The sequence below is a fragment of the Phoca vitulina genome, unplaced genomic scaffold, assembly GCF_004348235.1.
Source record: "Phoca vitulina isolate PV1807 unplaced genomic scaffold, GSC_HSeal_1.0 scaffold36, whole genome shotgun sequence".
Taxonomy (NCBI): domain Eukaryota; kingdom Metazoa; phylum Chordata; class Mammalia; order Carnivora; family Phocidae; genus Phoca; species Phoca vitulina.
In genome coordinates this window covers 17,251,252-17,277,000 of record NW_022589739.1, presented here as the reverse complement: position 1 = coordinate 17,277,000, position 25,749 = coordinate 17,251,252, and the positions used below count along the sequence as shown (strand labels likewise).

Sequence of the window (25,749 nt, the reverse complement as noted above, 5' to 3'; positions counted from 1 at the left end):
TTGATGCCTGTTTCCTTCCCCAAATTAGGGAAGTTCTCTGCTATAATTTGCTCCAGTATACCTTCTGCTCCTGTCTCTCTTCTTCTTCTGGGATCCCAATTATTCTAATGTTGTTTCGTCTTATGGTATCGCTTATCTCTTGAATTCTGCCCTCGTGATCCAGTAGTTGTTGATCTCTCTTTTTCTCAGCTTCTTTATTTTCCATCATTTGGTCTTCTATATCACTGATTCTCTCTTCTGCATCATTTATCCTAGCAGTTAGCGCCCCCATTTTTGATTGCACCTCATTAATAGCCTTTTTGATTCCGACTTGGTTAGATTTTAGTTCTTTTATTTCTCCAGAAAGAGTTTCTCTAATAACTTCCATGCTTTTTTCAAGCTCAGCTAGTATCTTTAAAATCATTATTCTGAACTCTAGTTCTGACATCGTACTAATGTCCGTATTGAGTAGGTCCCTGGCAGTTGGTACTGCCTCTTGTTCTTTTTGTTGAGGTGATTTTTTCTGTCTTGTCATCTTGTCCAGAGGAGAATAGATAAATGAGAGAACAAAATGCTAACAGGGTAACAACGTCCCCAGAAAATATACTTTAAATAAATCAGAAAAGACCTGAAACCGGGGGAAAAGAAAGGGAAAGAAAAAAGAAAAAAAAAAGAAAAAGATAAAAACAAAAACAGAACAAAACAAAAAATACAGAATATGATCAAATATGATCAGGCTGGTGCATAGATCAGTGCCACACACTAGATTTTGGGTGTATTTTTGTCTGTTAGAAGAAACTGCCTCTCAAAATTTTAAAGAAAGAAAAATTTACATATGTATAAAAATAAGGGTTAATATGATGAAGGGATGGACTATGACTAAAAATGAAAATTATAAAAAATTTTATAAAAGGAATTGATAAGTTGTTTGAAAAAAGAAGAGGATTTAAAAAAAAAAGAAAAAGGGAGAGAGTGTGATCAGGCAGGAGACTAGAACAAAGCCATACACTAGAGATTTAGGGTATATTTTGATCTGTTAGAAGGAACTGTATCTCAAAATTTTAAAGAGAGAACAACTTACATATATATGCCAAAAATAAGGGTAACTAATATGAAGGGATAGAATATGACTCTAAAAATGAAAAATAAAAATGTTTTTTACGAAAAGGATTGATAAGATGTTGGTTGAAAAAAGGAAAAAGAAAAATTCAAAAAAAAAAAAAGGACAGTTAAAAAATTAACTTTGAAAGACGAAGGAATCATGGTAAAAAGGCCATGAATTCTATGTGCAGTATTCCCCTAGCGCTGGAGTTCTGCTGTTCTCATTGATCGGTAAACTTGGTCTTGGCTGGCTGTTCTCGCTGATCTTCTGGGGGAGGGGCCTGTTGCCGTGGTTCCCAAATGTGTTTGCCGGAGGTGGAATTGCCCCGCCCTTGCCGGCCCCAGCTAAGTAATCTGCTTGGGTTTGCTCTTGGGAGCTTTTGTTCCCTGCAAGCTTTCCCTACAGCTTTGGAGGCGGAGAGTGAAAATGGCGGCCTCCCAATCTCTGCCCGGAGTAGCTGAGAACTCGGGGCCCCTCTCCTCAGTGCGCCCCCAGAGAAAAGCAGTCAATCACTCCCGTCTCCCCGGTCTCCGGCCGCACTCCATGCTCACCCGGCCTGTTGCCGAGCATTTCTATCTCTGGCACACGACCCCATGTGGAGTGTCCAAACCCAGCAGATCCCTGCGGTGCGCTCCCGCACCTCTCCTCCCGGGGGAGGAAGGGGAGTCTCCCCGGATCTGCCGCTTGTTGGGTCCCTGCTGGAAGAGCAGTGGCCTGACTGTGCTGCGGATCATGGTTTATGGCAACCCCGAGCTGAGAGCCTGCGCCTCGGCTCCATCTCTGCAGCTGGCTTCCCCACTCTGATATCTGGGAGCTGTGCCATACTCAGGCACCCCCGGTCTTTCTGTGACCCCGAGGGTCCTGAGACCACACTGTTCCGCAAGGGTTCCACCCCCCGCTTAGCCACTGAAGCAACGTCCCTCAGCGGAGCAGACTTCTAAAAGTTCCGATTTTGTGCTCCGTGGCTCTATCACTTGCCAGAAGCGGTGGACGGAGGCCCCCTCCCCTGCCATCTATCCTCCCGAATTTCGCCTCGGATTCACTTCTCTGCACGTCCTACCTTCCAGAAAGTGGTTGCTTTTCTGTTCAGAGTTGTTGCTATTCTTTTCTTCAATCTCCTGTTGAGTTCGTGGGTGTTCAGAATGTTTTGATCCCTATCCAGCTGAATTCCTGGGACCAGACAAAATCCAGGTCTCCTACTCCTCCGCCATCTTGCTCCTCCCCCCTCAGCCTTTACTTCTTATTCCTTGCTCTAGTGTAATACTAGGTCCCATTGATTTTTTCATTTAAGTGACTCACATTTCCTTGCTATTGCTGCTGCTGTCCTTCAACCCTACCTAGGCCCTTGTCTTCTCACACTGGATTTACAATAGTAATTTTTTGCCTCAATCATTCCTGCCTCCAGCTCACTGTGCCATCTTAATCTTCTGAGAACACTCTGTGGTCACCCCTATATAGGGATGTCCCCTCAGTGATTGCCTGATAATCACCATATAAAGTTCTAACTCTGAAGAGACAACCTTGCCTTTGCCCCAGATATCTCCAAGCTTTTTCTGCTACTCTCAATAGAACATTCAGCTACTGCTCTTATGTGCCAGACCCTGATTTAAGCATATTACACGTAAGTACTCATTTAATCCTTCCAAGAATGCTCTGTGGTCTAAGTGTTATTTGATACCTATTTTACAGATGAAGAAACTGAAGCACAGAAAGATCATATAACTTGCTTGAGGTCAAATAGCTAATAAGTGGTGAGAGGATTAAATGAGCTGATACATATAAAAGTGTTATAAGCATATAAGCACTTCTTCCATCTTACATGTATTTAATATATACTAGTATTTTATGTTGCCATTAGAGTCTTAGCACTTCTAATTTTTAGAGATGCAGAATGTTCTTAAAGAGGGTGTTACCGTAGTTTTTCATTTTTTTAATTAAAGATTTAATTGATTAATTTATTTGAAAGAGAGAGCATGTAAGTGGGGGGAGGGACAGAAGGGGAGAGGGAGAGAATCTAAGGCAGTCTCTGCACTGAGTGTGGAGCCCAGTGTGGGGCTCGATCTCAGGACACTGAGATCATGACCTGAGCCAAAACCAAGAGTCAGACGCTTAACCAACTGAGCCACCCAGGCACCCCTAGTTTTTCTTTTATTGGGCAATATAAATTTCTGTCATAATGCTGTGATAAATATCCTCATGCACATAGCATGTTGACCTGGGTATCCTGAAGCCCTGGGCTTTTTTTTTTTTTTAAACTTTCTTTTTTAAGATTCTATTTATTTATTTGAGAGAGAGAATGAGAGAGAGAGAGCACATGGGGGGGAGGGTCAGAGGGAGAAGCAGACTCCCTGCTGAGCAGGGAGCCCGATGCGGGACTCGATCCTGGGACTCCAGGATCATGACCTGAGCCGAAGGCAGTCGCTTAACCAACTGAGCCACCCAGGCGCCCTATTATTTTTTTTTAAGATTTTATTTATGTATTAGAGAGAGAGCACGAGCAGGGGGAGGGGCAGAGGAAGAGGGAGAGAATTTCAAGCAGACTCCCTGCTGAGCAGGGAGCCCCATGCAGGGCTTGATCCCAGGAGCCTGATATCATGACCTGAGCTGAAGGCAGATGCCTAACCAACTGAGCCACCCAGGCGCCCCAGTCCTGGGATATTTTAATTTGGAAAAGTTTAGGCTTTGGGTCACACTGTTATTCCTTGTATATCCTCTCCATTTTAAGTCCTACTTGGTGAGCCTATAACATAGGCTATAGGATGAGATGGCTCAGATGATTTCTAGTGTACTACTAAACTCTTAGCTGAAAGAATTCAAGATGGTACCTTCTTTTTATTACAGTGATTGATGGGAGAGTGTCCTTGGACATTGAAAAACCTTCACTGAAGAGTTTTTTTTTTTTAATTGTAAAATTCCTTGTTTAATGCTTTATAGCAGATGATTTTAAGATCACAAACACTTTTTGCTACGTGAGATTTTTGGACTTTTATTCCTAAGCCTTATTAGCATATTGAGAGTTGCCTATATATGAAACTTTTTCAGCCTATACCATTCCCCGTCTTCTAAAGTCCTCTAAGTACCCATGTCACTCTTTTTGCCATTGATTTATTTATTTTGTTTGACCTGTGCATTTTTTTAAAATTTATTTTTAAAATTTTTTAACTGGCTAAAAATTGTTTATGTTTAAGGTATGCCAGATGATGTTTTCATATACATAGTGAAATAATTACTACAGTCAAGTCAGTTAACATACCCATCTTTTCACGTAGTTACCCGTTTTTTTGTGGTAGAACACCTAAGATCTGCTGTCTTGGCAAATTTCAATCTTTTTGCCGTTTAAATACACCCTGTCGCAGTTCTTTCTGCCCAAGTCCTGCTCCCCATGCTTTAATAAAACCATCTTTTTTGCACTGAAAAACAAACACCCTATCTCCTTGTGGTATGTCAGTGCTTCATGTGCTTATTTATGTAAGAAGTGTTTATTGAGCTATTATGCCAGGTACAGAGAATATAGCAGTGCCCAAGTAAGATGAGATTACTGTCTTCATATCAATGGCATTCTTGTGTAGAGAAAAATTAAGTAATTAGGCAGTACATTGTGATACAGCACTAAGTTATAGGGGAAGCTTGAGAAGCTGTGGAATCAGAAGCTGGACTTTTCACCCAGCCTGGATAGTCAGAGATTCAAGTTTCATGGAGTAAGTGACATCTAAGTCAAGATCTGAAAGATGAATAAAGTGACCGGGGTGAAGGGGGATTACGTACAGGTTGGGGAGAGAGGCAGGTAACATGATCAGCCATGTGCAGAACTTCAAGAGACCATTCAACTTTGGGGAACTGAAGTAGTTCATTATGTCTGGAACTCTGAGTATGAAGGGTAGTTATTACAGCAACAGACAGAGGTGGAGTAGTGAACTGGTTGTATCTTAATGGAACTTGAAAGCTGTTTTAAAGAATTTCAGTGTTACGCTTAGGCCAATGGGAATGTGAAGTGAAGAATTTTTAGTTTGATTAGTGTTTCAGAAGATGACCCTGCCTGTGATAATGGAAAATTGATTGCAGAGGGAAATATTGGAGGATAGAAGAGAAACTCTTTTTTTTTTTAAGATTTTACTTATTTATTTTAGAGAGAGAGAATGCACACAAATCAGGGGAGGGGCAGAGAAGCAGACTCCCTGCTGAGCAGGGAGCCTGATGTGGGGCTCGATCCCAGGACTCTGGGATCATGACCTGAGCTGAACGCAGACACTTAATGGACTGAGCCATCCAGGCGCCCCAAAGGGAAACTCTGTTAAATAAGTTATGATTTAAATTAGATGAGAGATCATGGCCTGCACTTGATAGTGGCAGTGAATGTTAAAGACTTAACAGATTTGAGAGATGTTTGAGAGAAGCAACAGAAATTAGAGATGTGGTAGGGGTTTCTGAATTGGACAGGTGAGAGGTATCCTTTAGTAAGAATGTTAGGATAGAGAAACCTTTTTTTTTTTTAAGATTCTTTTTTTTTTTTCCAGAGAGAGACACAGCAAGAGAGGGAACACAAGCAGGGGGAGTGGGAGAGGGAGAAGCAGGCTTCCTGCAGAGCATGGAGCCCGATGCAGGGCTCGATCCCAGGACCCTGGGATCATGACCTGAGCCGAAGGCAGACGCTTAACAACTGAGCCACTCAGGTGCCCCCCCCCTTTTTTTTAAAGTAGGCTCCGCACCTAATGTGGGGCTTGAACTCTTGACCCTGAGATTGAGTCGCAGGCTTTACCAACTGAACCAGTCAGGTGCCCCAAGAGAAGCATTTCTATGTGGAAAGATGATGAGTTCGTTTTAGATATGTGTTACATTTGCACACCCTGCTGCATGTCCAGGTGGAGTACTGGGGGGCTCAGGCAGAAGCCTGTTGTGGGCTGAAGAGTTGAAGGTGAATGGGAGGTGCCAAAGTGGAGAAAGCATTTCTAAACAGCTCTTTCCAGAGGGCTTTTTTTCCTTGTCTCTCCCTACACACACACAAACACACACACGCGCGCGCATGCGCGCGCGTGCTTTTTTCCCCCTATGAAATGAGAAAAACAGGCAAGAACCTCACTCTACTTATTTTGTCTTTTCTCAGAGTTATGTCATCAGCTTTGTGAGGATAGGACTTTTATACCTTTAAAAATGAAAATAATGGGGCACCTGGGTGGCTCAGTCGGTAAAGTGTCTGCCTTCAGCTCAGGTTGTGATCTCTGGGTCCTGGGATCGAGCCCTGCATCGGACTCCCCGTTCAGCAGGAAGTCTGCTTCTCCCTCTATCCCTCCCCTCCGCTCATGCTCTCTCTCTTCTTCGTTCTCAAATAAATTAAATCTTAAGATAATAATAATAATGATAATGTCACACAGTAAATACCCAGCACAGTTCTGTGAAGAGTGAACAGTTGATGCTAACTACATTAAAAACTTTTTTTTGTTTTAATTTTTCTTTATTAACGGAACACATAACTGAGTTTTCTTCCCATCACTTTAGAATCATTTCGTTTCTGAGCAAGATGAACAGCATCTGTATGCTCAGAGCACATATCAAACTCTTTACTACATTAAAAACTTCTTATCTAATGTTCTTTTAGTGTTGAGGTTGAGAATTTATAAAGTAAAAAAATGTACAGGTGGAATTTTTCTTTTTTGGTTGTTCCTTGTTACTTTTTCACAGTAGAAAGAAATAGCAACTTTGACCAACAGAGGGCACTAGCTTCCTTCTGCTTGATGAATAGGTTGACCCTTTACCTGTCTGAAGAGCTCAGTAGACTGTTGCTCAGCAGTTGATTTTTTTTTTTTTTTAGATGGGATGGAGGTAGACACTACACCAACGGTTGCTGGACAGTTTGAGGATGCAGATGTTGATCACTGAAAATGATTTATGCTGCTGTGGGGTGAGTAGTTTATTTTCTTCCTTGTCATTGAACTTGAAAATCATGTGAAATAATTTTTATTTTCAGGAGAACTCTATATAATTAGCAGCTTGGAAAGATGTTAGTTATCCATTTCTGAAATTATTGAGACTTACGTGGTTTTTTCCCCCCTGAGGAGTCAAGGTCTGCAAACAGTGATGTTCAGGTTAACATTTACTGAGCACTTACACATGTTAAGTGCTGTGTTAGACATTGGGCAGTGCTAGGCATTGAGGCATGAAAGAATAAGACACACCCAACTTCAGTGAACTCAGGAGGAGGACATTAGCCCATTATTCAGAAATGGGCTCCCTCGTTGGGAGCAGCAGAGCCTGAGATAATCTCCTGTTCTGCTCTTGACTCACCTTTTCCCACTTGTGTTTGAAACCTTAACATGTACATCAGAAATCACAAAGCAAGATTTGCTTCAACTCACTGCTGTTCAGTTTAGGGAGGAAGTAGTAATTCCATACTGTATCTAAGTCTTTAATTTAATCATAATCCTTTTTTTTTTTTTTTAGATTTTATTTATTTATTTGAGAGAGAGCAAGAGCAGGAGGGGCGGTAGAGGAAGAGGGAGAAGCAGACTTCCTGCTGAGCAGGGAGCCCGATATGGGGCTCCATCCCAGGGCCCTGGGATCATGACCTGAGCTGAAGGCAATCACTTAACCAACTGAGCCACCCAAACACCCCTAATTTCATCATAATCTTGTATTGGCTTCCCTCCTTCTGAAAATAATGGAGGACCAAGGTCCTGGGCACCTTAGCGTTCAAGACCAGTTTGCCAAACTGTAAGGCCATGCACACTTTTCCAAAAGCTATCATTTCCCAAGTTGCTTCACTCCTGCTTTCTTGACTGACATAAGAGCTCACAGCCAGTTTCCCCTGACACATTCTTGTGAGCTTTGCCTAAAGTTTGTCCCTCACTTTGCTGCATGTTACCCTGAGAAATAAATTGTCCTTTGCCAGCTTGAGTATCTCAACTGTATGTTTGATAATAACTGAGGGTTATGTGGTTAGTTCATACCACCTAGAGCTCTAGGACTAGTAATCCTAGTTGGCCTTCCCTTATGAGCTGTAAGATTTTTACTTTGTTAAAATTGTTGTCCCTCTTTCCCCTCTACAGTGTCCTCCTACTTCTGACCAGGTAGCATTTTCTTGAATACTGGCTGTCTTCCAGTCTTTGAGATGTTACTTATGCCCAGGTCCTTTATTTTAAAGCATATAGTAATGGTGTGGCAAGATTTATATATTTTGGCTTGACTCTTATACTATTGTGAGTCATCCAGTTGGGTTGTGAGATCCCTCCTTTTTCCAAGTTCCATTTACCTTCCAAATTGTTGCCATGTGAACATAACATTTCTTCTTACTATAACCATGAAAAATGATAATGAATCTCTGTTTTCCTCTCAGGTGCTGCCAGTGGAACTATCAGAGAATAATCTCTTAGAGTTCTGTGATTTATATTTCTTGCTTTAAATACTTAATTTTTATTTCCACAGCATTTATTTCTGTCATTGTAGCCATATAGTCTAAAACCAGCATTGTCTCCTCTGCAATTAGCTAAAATTACGTGTTCATATTGCTGCAGCTCTGTTACCTTTAATTTTCAGATCTTACTGTTCCAGATATCAGTACTTCACTCTTACACTGTATGGGAAATCTTTTTGGTGCCAACTTAAGTCTTCTTCCCTTCTCACTTTCCTGCTTATCATGTTCTTTATAGCATGTTAACTTTTTCAGTTCAGTAATACTTAGTAACTTTTATTGAAACTGGAAAACATTTTTTGATCTTCTGGCTTTTACGTATTTCTTCTTGAAAAATAGACTATTCAGAGAGTACCCACCACTGTATTAATAAGGATTCTGAGAAACGCATTTGTTGTGTCACTAATGGTTACACAGATGAGATGTTACTGCAGTTCACTGGTGAGAATTCTTAGGATTCTTTGTAACGTAATTTTATGGTGAAATAATCATAAAATAACCACAAGCTTTCTAATGAGCTGATGATTTGTTTTCTATTCATTTTATGCTACAGCTGGAGTAGAGAGCTATTTTGTTCATAAAGTTTATACAAATTATTCATCTGGATAATTGACCTGAATTCCAAACAATGTCTTTAAATTTTTAATCATTTTAAATTGTTTTTGCCTTTAAGGAATGAAGAAGGAATAATTAGAGTGTTTATGCAACCATTAATGATTTCAAGATAATGGAACTAGGACCTCTCGGTGCAGGAGATGGGGTGGAGTCAAGGCACAGGAGTGGTAGAATCACAGCTCTACCATATACCGGCTTCTGTGCCTTTGGACAAGGCACATAACTTCTTTAATCCTCAGTTTCCTCATTTGAAAATGGGGTTGATAAACTACCTGGCAGGATTGTTGCAAAGACTAAGACATATATCTAAGTTGTCTGGCACTCTTGACTAGGCATTCAATAAATAATAGTTATTATTATAAACACTGTAAATCTTTTGTTTTTCAGATTCTGCTCATAACTAGGAAAGAACTTGGTGCCTCTTCTACTGTGGAGTGGGTGTTGATGAAGTCTTTTTCCTTCTCCAAAATTTACCTGAACCAGTTCTTTTTTGAGACAGACTATACTGAGACAGAAAGTTGTCACCAGCAGAAGAAACTATGACCTTTATTAACAAAGGTGAATTAACTTAACCAGGAGCGTATTTGTAGTTTATCATCTACCCCAAAATTTCTGTGTATAGGTGCCCTCTGAGTAGGCCTGTAGTTCCAGCCTTCACTATATGCATCTTCTGTAACCCGTCAGGCCTACCTGAGAATGCGCAGGCGCTTGAAGACGTAGGTAGACTGGATGGGAAGGAGGGAGGCTGAATCTAAGATAAACCCTTTTAGAGTCTAAGAGTCCCATTACCCCTTAAAAAGAAAGACAAAGAGATCTCAGAGAAATCTTGGCCTCTGCTCGTTCTTCACAGGGGTAAGGGTTTGTTGTTGTTTTTGTTTTTTTTTTTTTTTTTACTAATTTGGGACCCAGATTAATTAATTAATTAATTCAGGCATCTTTAGGGAGCCTCTTGGGAAATATCCTAGCCACATAAAATACCACTAACACGGATGCTTCTGACTAGCTTTTACTCCTTTCACCATGTTTCACCAGTCTGTTTTGTTATAACCTCTTAGGTTATATCCTTTAATTGCTAACTTCTTAGGTCGGTTTCCATAACAAGTGAAATTGGGATGAAATCCTCAGAGTGCTTCAATGATAATTGTTTTGTCTTTGTGATAGTTTAACAAATAAATCTAGGTTTTCTATATTGTGCTCTCATTCTTGACTGAAACCATTAATGAGAAAAAAATTTTTTCATTAAGACTGTCAAAAAACGAGTCTTGTTCGTTTATTTTTGTTTGACTTTTGAAAATATGAACATGAAATGAGTAAGAAAATATATAGGTAGAGTTTCTGGCAAATTTTTAGTAGGGCAAGGATTTAATACATTTCAAGGGATTTCTGCTTCTTTCACTTGGATCAGGAATAATTTCTTACAACTCTCAATTTTAGTTTTCACAGACACCAGGGTATTTGTAAGGCTGATTTATAATGACACATTTATACTTGGATCTTCTATACTATTATATGACTTTAAAAATATGGTTAGAAAAGCTATTCAGAATCACTTGGCTAATTAGTGACTAAATTCTAGTTCATGACTACTAAAAGAACACATTACCAGTGTTCTTTACAGCACTTTCATTTGGTTTCTGTCATCCTGCATGGTAGACTAAAAAAAAGCTGATTGTCCTTTTTCTGACCAGACTCTCAGAAATACTGAATTTGTTACAATAGGCAAGTAAAAGGGCCACTTGGAAATGGAAACTGAAGTTGACTGAGGCCTTCTCTGTATCAGCCATTGTCTTGGGTTCTTTATACACATTACACATATAATATTCTTAATTGTCTTATGAGGTATAGGTGCTTTTATTATCCTGTTTTAGAGATGAAGAAACTACAGAGAGAGCTAAAATAACACTTAAGGTCATATAGTGAGCTGTGATTTTTAAGCCTGTGCTCCAAAATACCATATAGCCTTACCATCTATCAGCAGTAGAAAGGAAGCAAATTCTCTCTTAACTGCAGGATTTTAAATGTTAAAATTTCAGTGGACAGCACAGGAAGTTCCCAAATTTATGTGCTGTCAGTCTCAGCAGCACTCATATTCTATCCTAGACATTTACCTCTTTTTCAGTAAGCAGTCAGGGTATTCTCATGGGCTAATCTTAGAAATTCTATTTGGGTCCTTTTTTGAAGTCATACCAACTTGTCATCATGACTTTTAGTGAAGTAATAAAGTGCTCTGATAATATTGAAAAAATGTTGAGATTGGTGTGCACTGTTTTCCTATAGGCACTGCTGTGGTCACCTTGTTATTATGGGTAATGCAGTCATCTAAGATGCAGGAAACCAAGCATCTAATTCTGGCTTGTTAGACAAGGTATTTAAACCTCTCTGGACCTGTTTCCTTATCTGTAAAATGAGGCAGCTAGACTAAATGATTTCAGAGATTCAGCTGTAACATTCTAGAATATTAGTCAGTTGTACCCATAACTGAGAATATAGAAGGTGAAAAAAAAAGATGAGGTCAGACTTACTAAAAATGAAATTCATAATGCTCAGCCAAGCCAACATTTCTTGATTCTATTTGAGCTGAATTTTAATGTTACTGTAATTGTTTTGCTTCCTATTTCTTGATGTAGAGGAAATTTAAAGAAAAGCCATGGACATTTCCCCCCACAATGTGAGCCATCTAAAATAGCCATAAAAGCTAGTGAGTAGTCATCTGTTCTAAATTCTGTTGTTTAAAAAATGTATTCATGGGGCACCTGACTGGCTTAGTTGGTAGAGCATTTGACTCTTGACATTGGGGTTGTAAGTTCAAGCCTGAAGTTGGATGTAGGGATTATGTAAAATCTTAAAAAAATAAGAAAATAAAAAAAATGTGTTTATTAAAATGACCCTGGTGAGTTTTCTCCTCCCTCAGATCAGTTTGTCAGATATTAATACTTTTCAAATAAGCTTGTTTAAATCTTTGTACATTACGTATTTTGAAAGCTTGTTAGGATCTTTGTCAGTACTGGTAAAGATAAGAGATGATGCATAGATGGTCATGGTATATAGCCCTTTACTTATTTTTATTTTTTTAAAAGATTTTATTTATTTATTTGACTGAGAGAGTGAGATAGCGAGAGCAGAAACAAGCAGGGGGAGTGGGAGAGGGGGAAGCAGGCCTCCCGCTGAGCAGAGAGCCCAATCTGGGGCTCGATCCCAGGACCCTGGGATCATGACCTGAGCCAAAGGCAGACGCTTAACCGACTGAGCCACCCAGGTGCCCCAATAGCCCTTTACTTTTAGAAGAAGACGTGTGATTACTCATTGTTCAGAGAGATACTAGATTTTATTTATTTATTTATTTTTAGAATTTTCTTTTTTTTAAGTTTTATTTTATTATGTTATGTTAATCACCATACATTACATCGTTAGTTTTTATGTAGTGTTCCATGATTGTTGGCATATAACACCCAGTGCTCCATTCAATACGTGCCCTCTTTAATACCCATCACCAGGCTAACCCATTCCCCTACCCCCCCCAGAACCCTCAGTTTGTTTCTCAGAGTCCATAGTCTCTCATGGTTCGTCTCCCCCTCCGATTTCCCCCCCTTCATTTTTCCCTTCCTACTATCTTCTTTTTTTTTTTTTTTTAACATATAATGTATTATTTGTGTCAGAGATACAGGTCTGTGATTCATCAATCTTGCAACAGTTCACAGTGCTCACCATAGCACATACACTCCCCAATGTCTGTCACCCAGCCACCCCATCCCTTGCACTCCCTCAACACTCCAGCAACCCTCAGTTTGTTTCCTGAGGTTAAGAATTCCTCATATCAGTGAGATCATATGATACATGTCTTGACTTACTTCGCTCAGCATAATACCCTCTAGTTCCATCCACATTGTTGCAATAGCAAGATTTCAGGGTTTTTTTGATGGCTGCATAATATTCCATTGTATATATATATACCACATCTTCTTTACCCATTCATCTGATGATGGACATCTTGGCTCTTTCCATAGTTTGGCTATTGTGGACATTGCTGCTATAAACATTTGGGTGCATGTACCCCTTCGCATCACTACGTTTGTATCTCTTGGGTAAATACCCAGTAGTGCAATTGCTGGGTCATAGGGTAGCTCTATTTTCAACTTTTTGAGTAACCTCCATACTGTTTTCCAGAGTGGCTACACCAGCTTGCATTCCCACCAACAGTGTAGGAGGGTTCCCCTTTCTCCGCATCCTCGCCAACATCTGTCGTTTCCTGACTTGTTAATTTTAGCCGTTCTGACTGGTGTGAGGTGGTATCTCATTGAGGTTTTGATTTGGATTTCCCTGATGCCGAGCGATGTTGAGCACTTTTTCATGTGTCTCTTGGCCATTTGGATGTCTTCTTTGGGAAAATTGTTTGTGTCTTCTGCCCATTTCTTGATTGGATCATTTGTTCTTTGGGTGTTGAGTTTAAGAAGTTCTTTATAGATTTTGGATACTAGCCCTTTATCTGATATGTCATTTGCAAATATCTTCTCCCATTCTGTCGTTGTCTTTTGGTTTTGTTGACTCTTTCCTTTGCTGTGCAAAAGCTTTTTATCTTGATGAAGTCCCACTAGTTCATTTTTGCCTTTGCTTCCCTTGCCTTTGGCGATGTTTCTAGGAAGAAGTTGCTGCGGCTGAGGTCAAAGAGGTTGCTGCCTGTGTTCTTTAGGATTTTGATGGACTCCTGTCTCACATTTAGGTCTTTCATCCGTTTTGAGTCTATTTTTGTGTGTGGTGTAAGGAAATGGTCCAGTTTCATTCTTCTGCATGTGGCTGTCCAATTTTCCCAACACCATTTGTTGAAGAGACTGTCTTTTTTCCATTGGACATTCTTTCCTGCTTTGTCAAAGATTAGTTGACCATAGAGTTGAGGGTCCATTTCTGGGCTCTCTATTCGTTCCATTGATCTATGTGTCTGTTTTTGTGCCAGTACCAGACTGTCTTGATGATGACAGCTTTGTAATAGAGCTTGAAGTCCGGAATTGTGATGCCACCAGCTTTGCTTTTCTTTTTCAACATTCCTCTGGCTATTCGGGGTCTTTTCTGGTTCCATACAGATTTTAGGATTATTTGTTCCATTTCTTTGAAAAAAGTGGATGGTGTTTTGATAGGGATTGCATTAAATGTGTAGATTGCTCTAGGTAGCATAGACATTTTCACAATATTTGTTCTTCCAATCCATGAGCATGGAACGTTTTTCCATTTCTTTGTGTCTTCCTCAATTTCTTTCATGAGTATTTATAGTTTTCTGAGTACAGATTCTTTGCCTCTTTAGTTAGGTTTATTCCTAGGTATCTTATGGTTTTGGGTGCAATTGTAAATGGGATTGATTCCTTAATTTCTCTTTCTTCTGTCTTGTTGTTGGTGTATAGGAATGCCATAGTTTCTGTGCATTGATTTTATATCCTGCCACTTTACTGAATTCCTGTATGAGTTCTAGCAGTTTTGGGGTGGAGTCTTTTGGGTTTTCCACAGACAGAATCATATCATCTGCAAAGAGTGAGAGTTTGACTTCTTCTTTGCCGATTCGGATGCCTTTTATTTCTTTTTGTTGTCTGATTGCTGTGGCTAGGACTTCTAGTACTATGTTGAATAGCAGTGGTGATAGTGGACATCCCTGCCGTGTTCCTGACCTTAGGGGGGAAAGTTCTCAGTTTTTCCCCAGTAAGAATGATATTTACTGTGGGTTTTTCATAGATGGCTTTTATGATATTGAGGTATGTACCCTCAATCCCTATACTCTGAAGAGTTTTACTCAAGAAAGGATGCTGTACTTTGTGAAATGCATCTATTGAGAGGATCATATGGTTCTTGCTCTTTCGTTTATTAATGTATTGTATCACATTGATGATTTGCAGATGTTGAACCAACCTTGCAGCCCAGGAATAAATCCCACTTGGTCGTGGTGAATAATCCTTTTAATGTGCTGTTGGATTCTATTGGCTAGTATTTTGGTGAGAATTTTTGCATTCATGTTCATCAGGGATATTGGGCTGTAATTCTCCTTTTTGATGGCATCTTTGTCTGATTTTGGGATCAAGGTAATGCTGGCCTCATAAAATGAGTTTGGAAGTTTTCCTTCCATTTCTATTTTCTGGAACAGTTTCAGAAGAATAGGTATTAATTCTTCTTTAAATGTTTGGTAGAATTCCCCTGGGAAGCCATCTGGCCCTGGGCTCTTGTTTGTTGGGAGATTTTTGATTACTGCTTCAATTTCCTTAGTGGTTATGGGTCTGTTCAGGTTTTCTGTTTCTTCCTGGTTCAGTTTGATAGTTTATACATCTCTAGGAATGCATCCATTTCTTCCAGATTATCTAATTGGCTGGCATATAGTTGCTCATAATATGTTCTTATAATTGTATTTCTTTGGTGTTGGTTGTGATCTCTCCTCTTTCATTCATGATTTTATTTATTTGGATCATTTCTCTTTTCTTTTTGGTAAGTCTGGCCAGGGGTTTGTCAGTTTTATTAATTCTTTCAAAGAACCAGCTCCTGGTTTCGTTGATCTGTTTTCTACTGTTCTTTTGGTTTCTGTTTCATTGATTTCTGCTCTGATCTTTACTATTTCTCTTCTCCTGCTGGGTTTAGGCTTTATTTGCTGTTTCTCCAGCTCCTTTAGGTGTACGGTTAGGTTATGTATTTGAGACCTTTCTTCTTTCTTGAGAAAGGCTTGTATTGCTATATACTTTCCTCTTAGGACTGCCTTTGCTGCATCCCAAAGATTTTGAACAGTTGTGTTTTCATTTTTATTTGTTTCCATGAATTTTTTAAATTCTTTAATTTCCTGGTTGACCCATTCATTCTTCAGTAGGATGCTCTTTAGCCTCCATGTATTTGAGTTCTTTCTGACTTTCCTCTTGTGATTGAGTTCTAGTTTCAAAGCACTGTGGTCCGAAAATACGCAGGGAATGATCCCAGTCTTTTGGTACTGGTTGAGACCTGATTTGTGACCTAGGATATGGTCTATTCTGAAGAATGTTCCATGGGCACTAGAGAAGAATGTGCATTCTGTTGCTTTGGGATGGAATGTTTTGAATATATTTGTGAAGTCCATTTGGTCCAATGTGTCATTTAAAGTCTTTATTTCCTTGTTGATCGTTTGCTTAGATTATCTGTTCATTTCAGTGAGGGGGGTGTTAAAGTCCCCTACTATTATTGTATTGTTGTCGATGTGTTTCTTTGATTTTGTTATTAATTGGCTTATATAATTGGCTGCTTCCATGTTAGGGGCATAGATATTTACAAGTGTTAGATCTTCTTGTTGGATAGACCCTTTAATTATGATATAATATCCTTCCTCATCTCTTATTTAAAACAGTCCTTGATTTAAAATCTAATTTGTCTGATATAAGGATTGCCACCCCAACTTTCTTTTGATGTCCATTAGCATGGTAAATTGTTTTCCACCCTCTCACTTTCAATCTGGTGGTGTCTTTGGATCTAAAATGAGTCTCTTGCAGACAGTGTATCGATGGGTCTGTTTTTTTATCCAATCTGATACCCTGTGTCTTTTGATTGGGGCTTAGTCCATTTACATTCAGGGTAACTATTGAAAGATATGAATTTAGTGCCATTGTATTGCCTGTAAGGTGACTGTTACCGTATATTGTCTGTGTTCCTTTCTGGTCTATGTTACTTTTAGGCTCTGTCTTTGCTTAGAGGACCCCTTTCAATATTTCTTGTAGGGCTGGTTTTGTGTTTGCAAATTCTTAGTTTTTGTTTGTCCTGGAAGCTTTTTATCTCTCCTTCTATTTTCAATGACAGCCTAGCTTTATATAGTATTCTTGGCTGCATATTTTTCTCATTTAGTTCTCTGAATATATCATGCCAGTCCTTTCTGGCCTGCCAGGTCTCTGTGGGTAGGTCTATTGCCAATCTATTGTCTCTACCATTGTAGGTTACAGACCTCTTGTCCCGAGCTGCTTTCAGGATTTTCTCCTTGTCTCTGAGACTTGTAAGTTTTACTATTAGATGTTGGGATGTTGACCTATTTTTATTGATTTTGAGGGGGGTTCTCTGTGCCTTCTGGATTTTGATGCCTGTTTCCTTCCCCAAATTAGGGAAGTTCTCTGCTGTAATTTGCTCCAATATACCTTCTGCCCCTCTCTTTCTTCCTCTTCTGGGATCCCAGTTATTCTAATATTGTTTCATCTTGTGGTATCACCTATCTCTCAAATTCTGCCCTTGTGATCCAGGAGTTGTTTCTCTCTCTTTTTGGTCTTCTATATCACTAATTCTCTCTTCTGCCTCATTTATCCTAGCAGTTAGAGCCTCCATTTTTTATTGCATCTCATAGCCTTTTTGATTTCAACCTGGTTAGATTTTAGTTGAGATTTTAGTTCTTTTATTTCTCCAGAAAGGGGTTTCTCTAGTATCTTCCATGCTTTTTTCAAGCCCAACTAGTATCTTTATAATCGTCATTCTGAACTCTAGTTCTAACATCTTACTAATGTCCGTATTGATTAGGTCCCTGGCAGTCGGTACTGCCTCTTGTTCTTTTTTTTTTGCGGTGAGTTTTCTGTTTTGTCATTTTGTCCAGAGGAGAATAGATGAATGAGAGGACAAAATGCTAACGGGGTAACAACGACCCCAGAAAAATATACACTGAACAAATCAGAAGAGACCTGAAACCGGGGGGAAAGAAAGGGAAAGAAAGAAAAGGAGAAAAAAAAAAAAAGAATATGATCAGATATAATCAGGCTGGTGAATAGATCAGTGCCACACACTAGATTTTGGGCATATTTTGGTCTGTTTGAAGAAACTGCCTCCCAAAATTTTAAAGAAAAACATTTATATATGTATAAAAATAAGGGTAAATACGATGAAAGGATAGAATATACTGAAGATGAAAATTATAAAAGATTTTATAAAAGGAATTGATAAGAAGTTGGTTGAAAAAAAGAAGAAGAGAAATTAAAAAAAAAAAAAAAAGAAAGGGAGAGACTGTGATCCGGCAGGAGACTAGAACAAAGCCATATACTAGAGATTTAGGGTATATTTTGGTCTGTTAGAAGAAACCGTATCCCAAAATTTTAAAGGGAGAACAACATATATATATACCAAAAATAAGGTTAACTACAATGAAGGGATAGAATATGACTCTAAAAATGAAAAATAAAAAAGATTTTTTAAAAAGGGATTGATAAGATGGTTGTAAAAGGGAAAAAGAAAAATTCAAAAAAAAAATAGAAAAAAAATTTAAAAAATTAACTTTGAAAGACCAAAGAATTATGGGGGAAAAAGCCATGAATTCTATGTGCAGTATTCCCCTAGCGCTGGAGTTTGGCCATTCTCATTGATCAGTAAACTTGGTCTTGGCTGGCTGTTCTCGCTGATCTTCTGGGGGAGGGGACAGTTGTCATGGTTCTCAAATGTCTTTGCCGGAGACGGAATTGCCCCACCCTTGCAGGGTCCGGGCTAAGTAATCTGCTCGGTTTGCTCTCGGGAGCTTTTGTTCCCTGCAAGCTTTCCCTACAGCTTTGAGGAGGAGAGTGAAAACGGCGGCCTCCCAATCTCCGCCCCGGAGGAGCTGAGAACTCTGGGCCCCACTCTTCGGTGCGCCCCCAGAGAAAAGCAGTCAGTCACTCCCGTCTCCCTGGTCTCCGGCCGCACTCCGTGCTCACCAGGCCTGTGACCGAGTGTTTCTATCTCTGGCACCCGACCCCACGTGGAGTCTCCAAACCCAGCAGATCCCTGCGGTGCACTCCCGTGCCGCTCCTCCCGGGGGAGGAAGGGGAGTCTCCCCGGATCTGCCGCTTGTTGGGTCCCTGCTGGAAGAGCAGTGGCCTGACTGTGCCGCGGATCACGGTTTATGGCAACCCTGAGCTGCGAGCCCACGCCTCGGCTCCGTCTCTGTAGCTGGCTTCCCCGCTCTGATAACTGGGAGCTCTGCCACACTCAGGCACCCCCAGTCTTTCTGTGACCCCGAGGATCCTGAGACCACACTGTCCCACAAGGGTTCCATCCCCCACTTAGCCACTGGAGCGACGTCCCTCAGCAGAACCGACTTCTAAAAGTTCCGATTTTGTGCTCCGCTGCTCTAGCACTTGCCGGTAGTGGCTCATGGAGGCTCCCTCCCTCGCCGTTTATCTTCCCTAATACCACCTCGGATTCACTTCTCCGCATGTCCTACCTTCCAGAAAGTGGTCACTTTTCTGTTCAGAGAGTTGTTGCTATTCTTTTCTTCGATCTCCTGTTGAGTTTGTAGGTGTTCAGAATAGTTTGATAACTATCTAGCTGAATTCCTGGGACCAGACGAAATTTAGGTCTCCAACTCCTCCACCATCTTGCTCCTCCTTGAGATACTAGATTTTTTTTTTTTAAAGATTTTATTTATTCATTTGACAGAGAAAGAGACAGCGAGAGAGGGAACACAAGCCAGGGAGTGGGAGAGGGAGAAGCAGGCCTCCCACTGAGCAGGGAGGCCGATGCGGGGCTCGATCCCAGGACCCTGGGATCATGACCTGAGCCGAAGGCAGATGCTTAATGACTGAGCCACCCAGGCGCCCCTGAGATACTAGATTTTTAAAAAGATTTTATTTGTTTCCAGAGAGCGTGAGGTCATTGGCAGGGTGGGGGGTGGAGGAGAGGGGGGAGAGAGTATCTCAAGCCGATTCCAAGCTGGGCATGGTGCTGGTCCCCAGGCTCAATCCCTTGATCCCAAGATCACTACCTGAGCCGAAACCAAGAATCAGACCCTCAACTGACTGAGCCACCCAGGTGCCCCTAGATTTTTTTTTATTATTTATTTAATTCATTTTTTAAAGATTTTATTTATTTATTTGACAGAGAGACAGCAAGAGAGGGAACACAAGCAAGGGGAGTGTGAGAGGGAGAAGCAGGCTTCCCGCAGAGCAGGGAGCCCGATGCGGGGTTCGATCCCAGGACCCCGGGATTGTGACCTGAGCCGAAGGCAGACGCTTAATGACTGAGCCACCCAGGCGCCCCTAGATTTTTTTTTAAAGATTTATTTATTTGAGAGAGAAAGAGTGTGAGAGCATGAGGAGGGAGAGGAGCAGAGGGAGAGAGAGAATCTCAAGCAGACTAACTGCTGAGCATGGAACCTGATGGGGGGCTTGATTTCACGACCCATGAGATCATGACCTGAGCTGAAATCATGAGTTGGACCCTCAACCAACTGAGCTGCCCAGGCACCCCGATATTAGATATTTTAGATAGAATTTTATTTATCTGCAGGATTTCAGATAGTATCCTTACTATGTAGCTAATTCTTGTGGAAATCCTGTTTGAAAAGTATTTCTAGAATGGATGAATCTGTATCCAGTACCCATCCTTGTGGCTAATATGAAATGATTCTAAGCAAATCCCTTATGAGGATTCTAATAGGATTATTGCCATTCTTTGACAAAGGAGCTAAAACAAACATTTTCACTAGCATCTCACTCTGCTTATATATATATAGGTAAAACCAGTATGTAATTCGGAGGACTTCATAATTTCAGATGAGAAGTCAGAAAAACTTGGGAGAGCAGTGAACCTAGTCAGAATTTTTGTTTTTTTTTTAAAGATTTTATTTATTTATTTGAGAGAATGAGAGAGAGAGAGAGAGAGAGAGCACACGAGAGTGGGGAGGGTCAGAGGGAGAAGCAGACTCCCTGCCGAGCAGGGAGCCCGATGTGGGACTTGATCCCAGGACTCCAGGATCATGACCTGAGCCGAAGGCAGTCGCTCAAACAACTGAGCCACCCAGGCGCCCAGAATTTTTGTTATTAACATAATTTTAAGAAGATAAAGGAAATATGGGCGCCTGGCTGGCTCAGTGACAGAGTGTGCAATTCTTGATCTTAGGGTTGTAAGTTTGATCCCCAGGTTGGTTATAGAGATTACTTAAAAATAAAACCTTAAAAAAAAAGATAAAATAGAGATATATAACCCAGGGATAAGAAGGCTAAATAAAAGTGTACTGAGGCTAATTCTTAGGACTTTTTAAATTATTACTTTGAAGATTATATGAATCACAAATATACTTAGAACAACAGTGCCTAGAAAATGGCTCAAAAAATTTTAACTATTACATAATAGTAGCAATTAATTATTTTCATAACAGAAAGAAGAAGCTGCAGATAGTGTTAACTTACACTTAGAATGTATCTGAGAAATCTGAATTTAAAAATCTGAGCAATTAAAATAGATGTAATGAAATTTATGCATTTTCCTCATAGGACCTCTTGGCCTTCACTGCAAGTCTCTATTCCTACTCTACAGACAGGTCCAGTGTACTTGAGTATCTAGTTTTTAGGCATGCAACAAGTTAGAAAAGGAGAAAGGGGTGGTTGCATCAGGCATATCAATAGCAGTAAATAGTTGACAGGATTATGAAGAAAAGCAAATACAGGTTACCCCAAAATACAGCAGTCTGAGCCTTTAGAGTGTGTAGTGCAAATAAGAGGATGGTGCAGCAATTTATGTTCACAAAAGTGTGACTAAAATTATCAGCCCAAACTCTGGTTTTAAGTAAATCCAAATCTGGCTAATTTAAGCAGAAAAATTTGTTAGAATGCTATCTGGTAGCTCACAAAATGGTCAGGAAAGCAGAAATAAACCAGGCTCATAAAAAGATTAGGGGTGGCCTACATAAGATGCTATGATTCTTCTGTTGCTTTTAGATCGATTTCTTAATTGATCCCATGTCTTTTGAGTCACCACAAAGTCCTGGTTGGCACTCTGTGTGTTGTCACAGACAAAAAACAAGAGTATTTGGCCCCTTCAGCTTCTGTAGTGGGAGGGCATTTCCTTTACCCAGATCCTCACAGCAGCAGATTACCCCAAATAGAAAGGATGCTTTGGCTGTTGGCTTGCAAAAAACTTATGCTGTCTGCTGCAACTCCAAATCTTAAAAAAAAATAATAATAAATTGAGATTGTATATCATAAAATTTAAGATTTTGTATAAAAAATGAAGGATACATTATTTGTCAAAATTAAAAATGCAAATATTGTGTGACCCAGAAACTCCATGTAAAGGAATTTATTCTATAAATAAATTTGCACATTAGGAAGAATCATATATGTAAGGATATTAATTGCAGCTTTATTTGTAAAAGCAAAAGACTGAGTACAATCTCAATGTTTATAATTAGGCCTGAGTCAGTTGTTTACAGTGTATCTGTATAATGGAAAACTGTTTCTCAAAAAGAATTAGGTAGATCCTCATGTACCTATGCTGAATAAGCTCCAAGATACATTAAATGAAAAAAAAAATTAAGGTATTTTATATAGAAGAAAAAGGGCTGGAGGTTACTATGGGGATTATATGTATCCTGTGCTTATGTATATATAAAATATCCTTGGAATATCATAAGAAAATGGTAGTAGCTGTTTCTGAAATAAGTGGGGACTGGAATAGGAGGGAAACTGAGGTTTTTGCCCACTTCCTGTTTATATGTCTGTTCTACATGTATCATCTAAACACTCTGTGGTATTGGGTTGCATGTTTGGGGTTCTTTGGTTTTTTTTTTTTTTTTTTTTTTGGTTTTTTTGTTTTTTTTTTTTTTTTTTTTTTTACTTTTTTAACTTTTATTTTTTTTAATGTAAGCTCTACACCCAATGTGAGGCTTGAACTCATGACCCTGAGATCAAGTATCACATGCTCTGCTGACGCCTGAGAAATCTGTATCCAGTACCCATCCAGGCGTCCCAGGGTTGCATGTTTTTAAACATTCAACATTTGAAAACAACACAAAACACATTCATTATTTGAATCCTTCAGCTGCTTTTCCTACTCAGCACTTTAAAAGTTTTATCCAAGTTGATACAGGCAGTTCATCCATTCTCTTGATGGGTATTTAAGGTTCCAGTTACTCATTATTAAGGCATGCTGCAGCAAATATTCTTAGGCATGTTTTATGCACATGTGTGCATTCCTCTATTGCAGTGCCTTTCTTTTCATTATGCCTACAATAAGAAATACATTCCAGTTCTAGCATGCTAGTACATTTTTGCTACAATGTATTTTTAAATAACATGAACTAGTTCACAGATAATTGCTAAATAGGGCAGTGATGTCAGTATAGCTCAGAAGTCACATTGGTTCATATGTAATTTTTCCTAAAACATTAATATTTTGCACCCCCAGTTACCTATAATTTTATAATAGAGGATGACATGCCTTTAGGTCTAAAATAGGAAGCTGTGGTATGATTGATTGTTTTAATAGGATCACTCAAGCATTAGAACAGGAAGTTAACTGCAGTAATCTGGGCAAAAGTAAGTAAGTAAATGGAGGCTTGAAATAACCTGTGCTAGTAGGCCATAATGCAAAGTATGAAAGCCTACTTACCCTAGAGAAACACAGGTACACAAGAAGCACTGCTTTAATAGTGACTAACTTCTAGTTATTCAGGTATTTCTAATACCATCAAAAGATTGGATAAACTATGCAGTTTGAATTAACTAAAGCTGCATGTATCAGTTGAGTTATCAGACACCAAGTAGAGATGTCAAATATACAGATGGATACGGAGTTCTGGACAGTTGTACAAGCTGAAGATACAAATTTGGCAGTCACTAGGATATATTTGCTATAAGCTACAAGACTGGATAAAATTACCAAGAGAGTATAAATAGAAAAGAGCTCAGAGGACTAAGTCCTGGGAGACGATCATTTAGTTTGGGGAAAGGAGGAAGAACAAAAGAAACTGAGAAGGCAGGGATTTTGTGGAAGTGAAGTATTTTCAGGAGGAGAATACAATCAGTTGTATCAAATGCTGCTGATAGATAAGGATGAGAACTTGCTTTAACAACATGGAAGTCATTGATGGCCTTGGCAAGAATTTGAGTGGAATGGTGGAGCTGAAGTCTTGACTAGAATGCTTCAAGAAGAAACAGGAAGAGGTGCCTGGGTAGCTCAATTGATTGTCAGACTCTTGATTTCGGCTCAGGTCATGATCTCAGGGTTGTGATAACGAGCCCCATGTCAGGCTCCAAGCTGGGTGTAGAGCCTGCTTAAGATTCTCTTTCTCTCTCTCCCTCTGTCCCTCCCCGCTCTCTAAAGAAATAATTTTAAAAAAGAAGAAACAGGAAAAGGAAAATAGAACTTCAGACTCCCAGCACATCTGCCTAACTCTTCTTGTGCCCATAAGTTCTTACCTTTTCTCCTGCTACTATAAACGATCTAGCTTTGCCTCTATCTGAGACCAACCCCTGTGTACTTGATTCTGTCTTCACTAGCCTAGTATAAAATACAGACCTGGGAAGTCTCCCCTCCCTCTTCTACATCGTCTGCTGTATCATTCCCTAGTGTATAAACGTGCCAGGATCTTTTCCATCTTAAAAAAAGATTCTTTCTTGACCGAATTTCCACCTTCAGCGACTGTCCACATTTTCGTCCCATTACAGCCAAGCTCTGAAAAGAACTGTCCTACTGCTGTATCTCATTTTTGTTTCTACTTCCTGTTCAGGTGCAGGCAAGAAATAAGCAGACAGTTGGGTTTAATCATACTGTGGTTAAGCCATGTGAGTATGATGAGATAAAAGAACAAGGGAGTAAAGATTCTCTGCAAGTGTGTAATTTAAGCTGCTTACAGAGAAAGAAGTACTTGAGAGGGGTGAGAGATGTGAAGAGGTGGTGATATCGGTGGACAGAAGTTCTCCACAGACGTTGAAGGATTATTGGAGATGAGGTACTAGAGTAAGTGAGCTAGAAGGAGAGGTTAGTGGTTAGAGGTTTGAGATCATAGAAGAGTCTGAGTTACTTGTAATTAACAAGCTTAAGGTTATGACCAAAAGTTGTAGTTGAGGCAGAATAGAAGAAAAATAATTGAAAAGGCTTTCAAGTTCAGCTAATGAACTGAGAGGCCAAGACACTGGGATGATCATCTTTGTGGGTATTAAAATTCTCAAGAACTGTAACTGGAATGGTGTTGTAGAGGCTGAGAGTGAGACAGGAACTAAGTTCTTAAAGGACCAGGGGGAATTGAGGGCACTATAGGGTAGAAAATTGCAGTAAGAAGTGCCCAGGTGGCAGAGGGCATGGTCTGAGGACAGGTTTTTAATGGAGGGAGCAGAGGTAAGCAGCCACGAGGAGAGAGGAACCTGTTCCACCTCCAGGCCCCATGGTATCAGAGGTGGTGTGGAGAGAACAGCTACCATTTCAGAGGGCTGCAGGGGAAGCACTGTCCTCTACAGTTGTAAATTCTGACACACTTAGAGGGCTGGGTGTTTTCACAAATTAATATTCATTTTTCTTGAACCAGAGAGTCTCATGAAATAGTAGTTGAAACACAGCTTCATGTTTGGAAGACACAGGGAGTGGAAGAGGGATCATTTTAAAGGGAACAACCTTTATTTTGTGTTGCTGTGAGAGGATTCAGGCCTAGTACTGCCAGATCTTTGGTTTTTTCCCAAGAATCCAGAACTGGATTTTTGTGTGAAAAAGACGACAACACTAGCTTATTTACTTATTTTAAAATATTGTGCAGGCCAAATAAACTGTATTTAGCCACTGTCAAAATTTTATGAATTCTGCTTTTTAAAATAGAAAACTAGTATTTGTAAGTTCATGAGTCAAAGTCCATGATCCTCAGCCTGGCTGCCTTGTTGGGTAGCCTGCCACCGTTCAGTCCAGTCTGCAGGTGTAAAGGGAGTGACTATCACAAGCTGATCACCAAGCAGCA

The 25,749-nt window shown here is 39.9% G+C and overlaps 1 protein-coding gene across 1 annotated transcript in view; it reads left to right on the top strand.

Annotated features, from left to right (window-relative positions):
• CLNS1A (chloride nucleotide-sensitive channel 1A) overlaps window positions 1–10,285 on the top strand; it is a 29,911-nt gene extending 19,626 nt beyond the window's left edge. Inside the window, exons 6-7 of the mRNA XM_032427211.1 lie at window positions 6,888–6,977; window positions 9,486–10,285. Coding sequence (XP_032283102.1) covers window positions 6,888–6,955 — 68 coding nt within the window. The 3' untranslated portion in view covers window positions 6,956–6,977; window positions 9,486–10,285. The remainder of the gene's footprint in view (window positions 1–6,887; window positions 6,978–9,485) is intronic.
• Window positions 10,286–25,749: the final 15,464 nt, after the last annotated feature.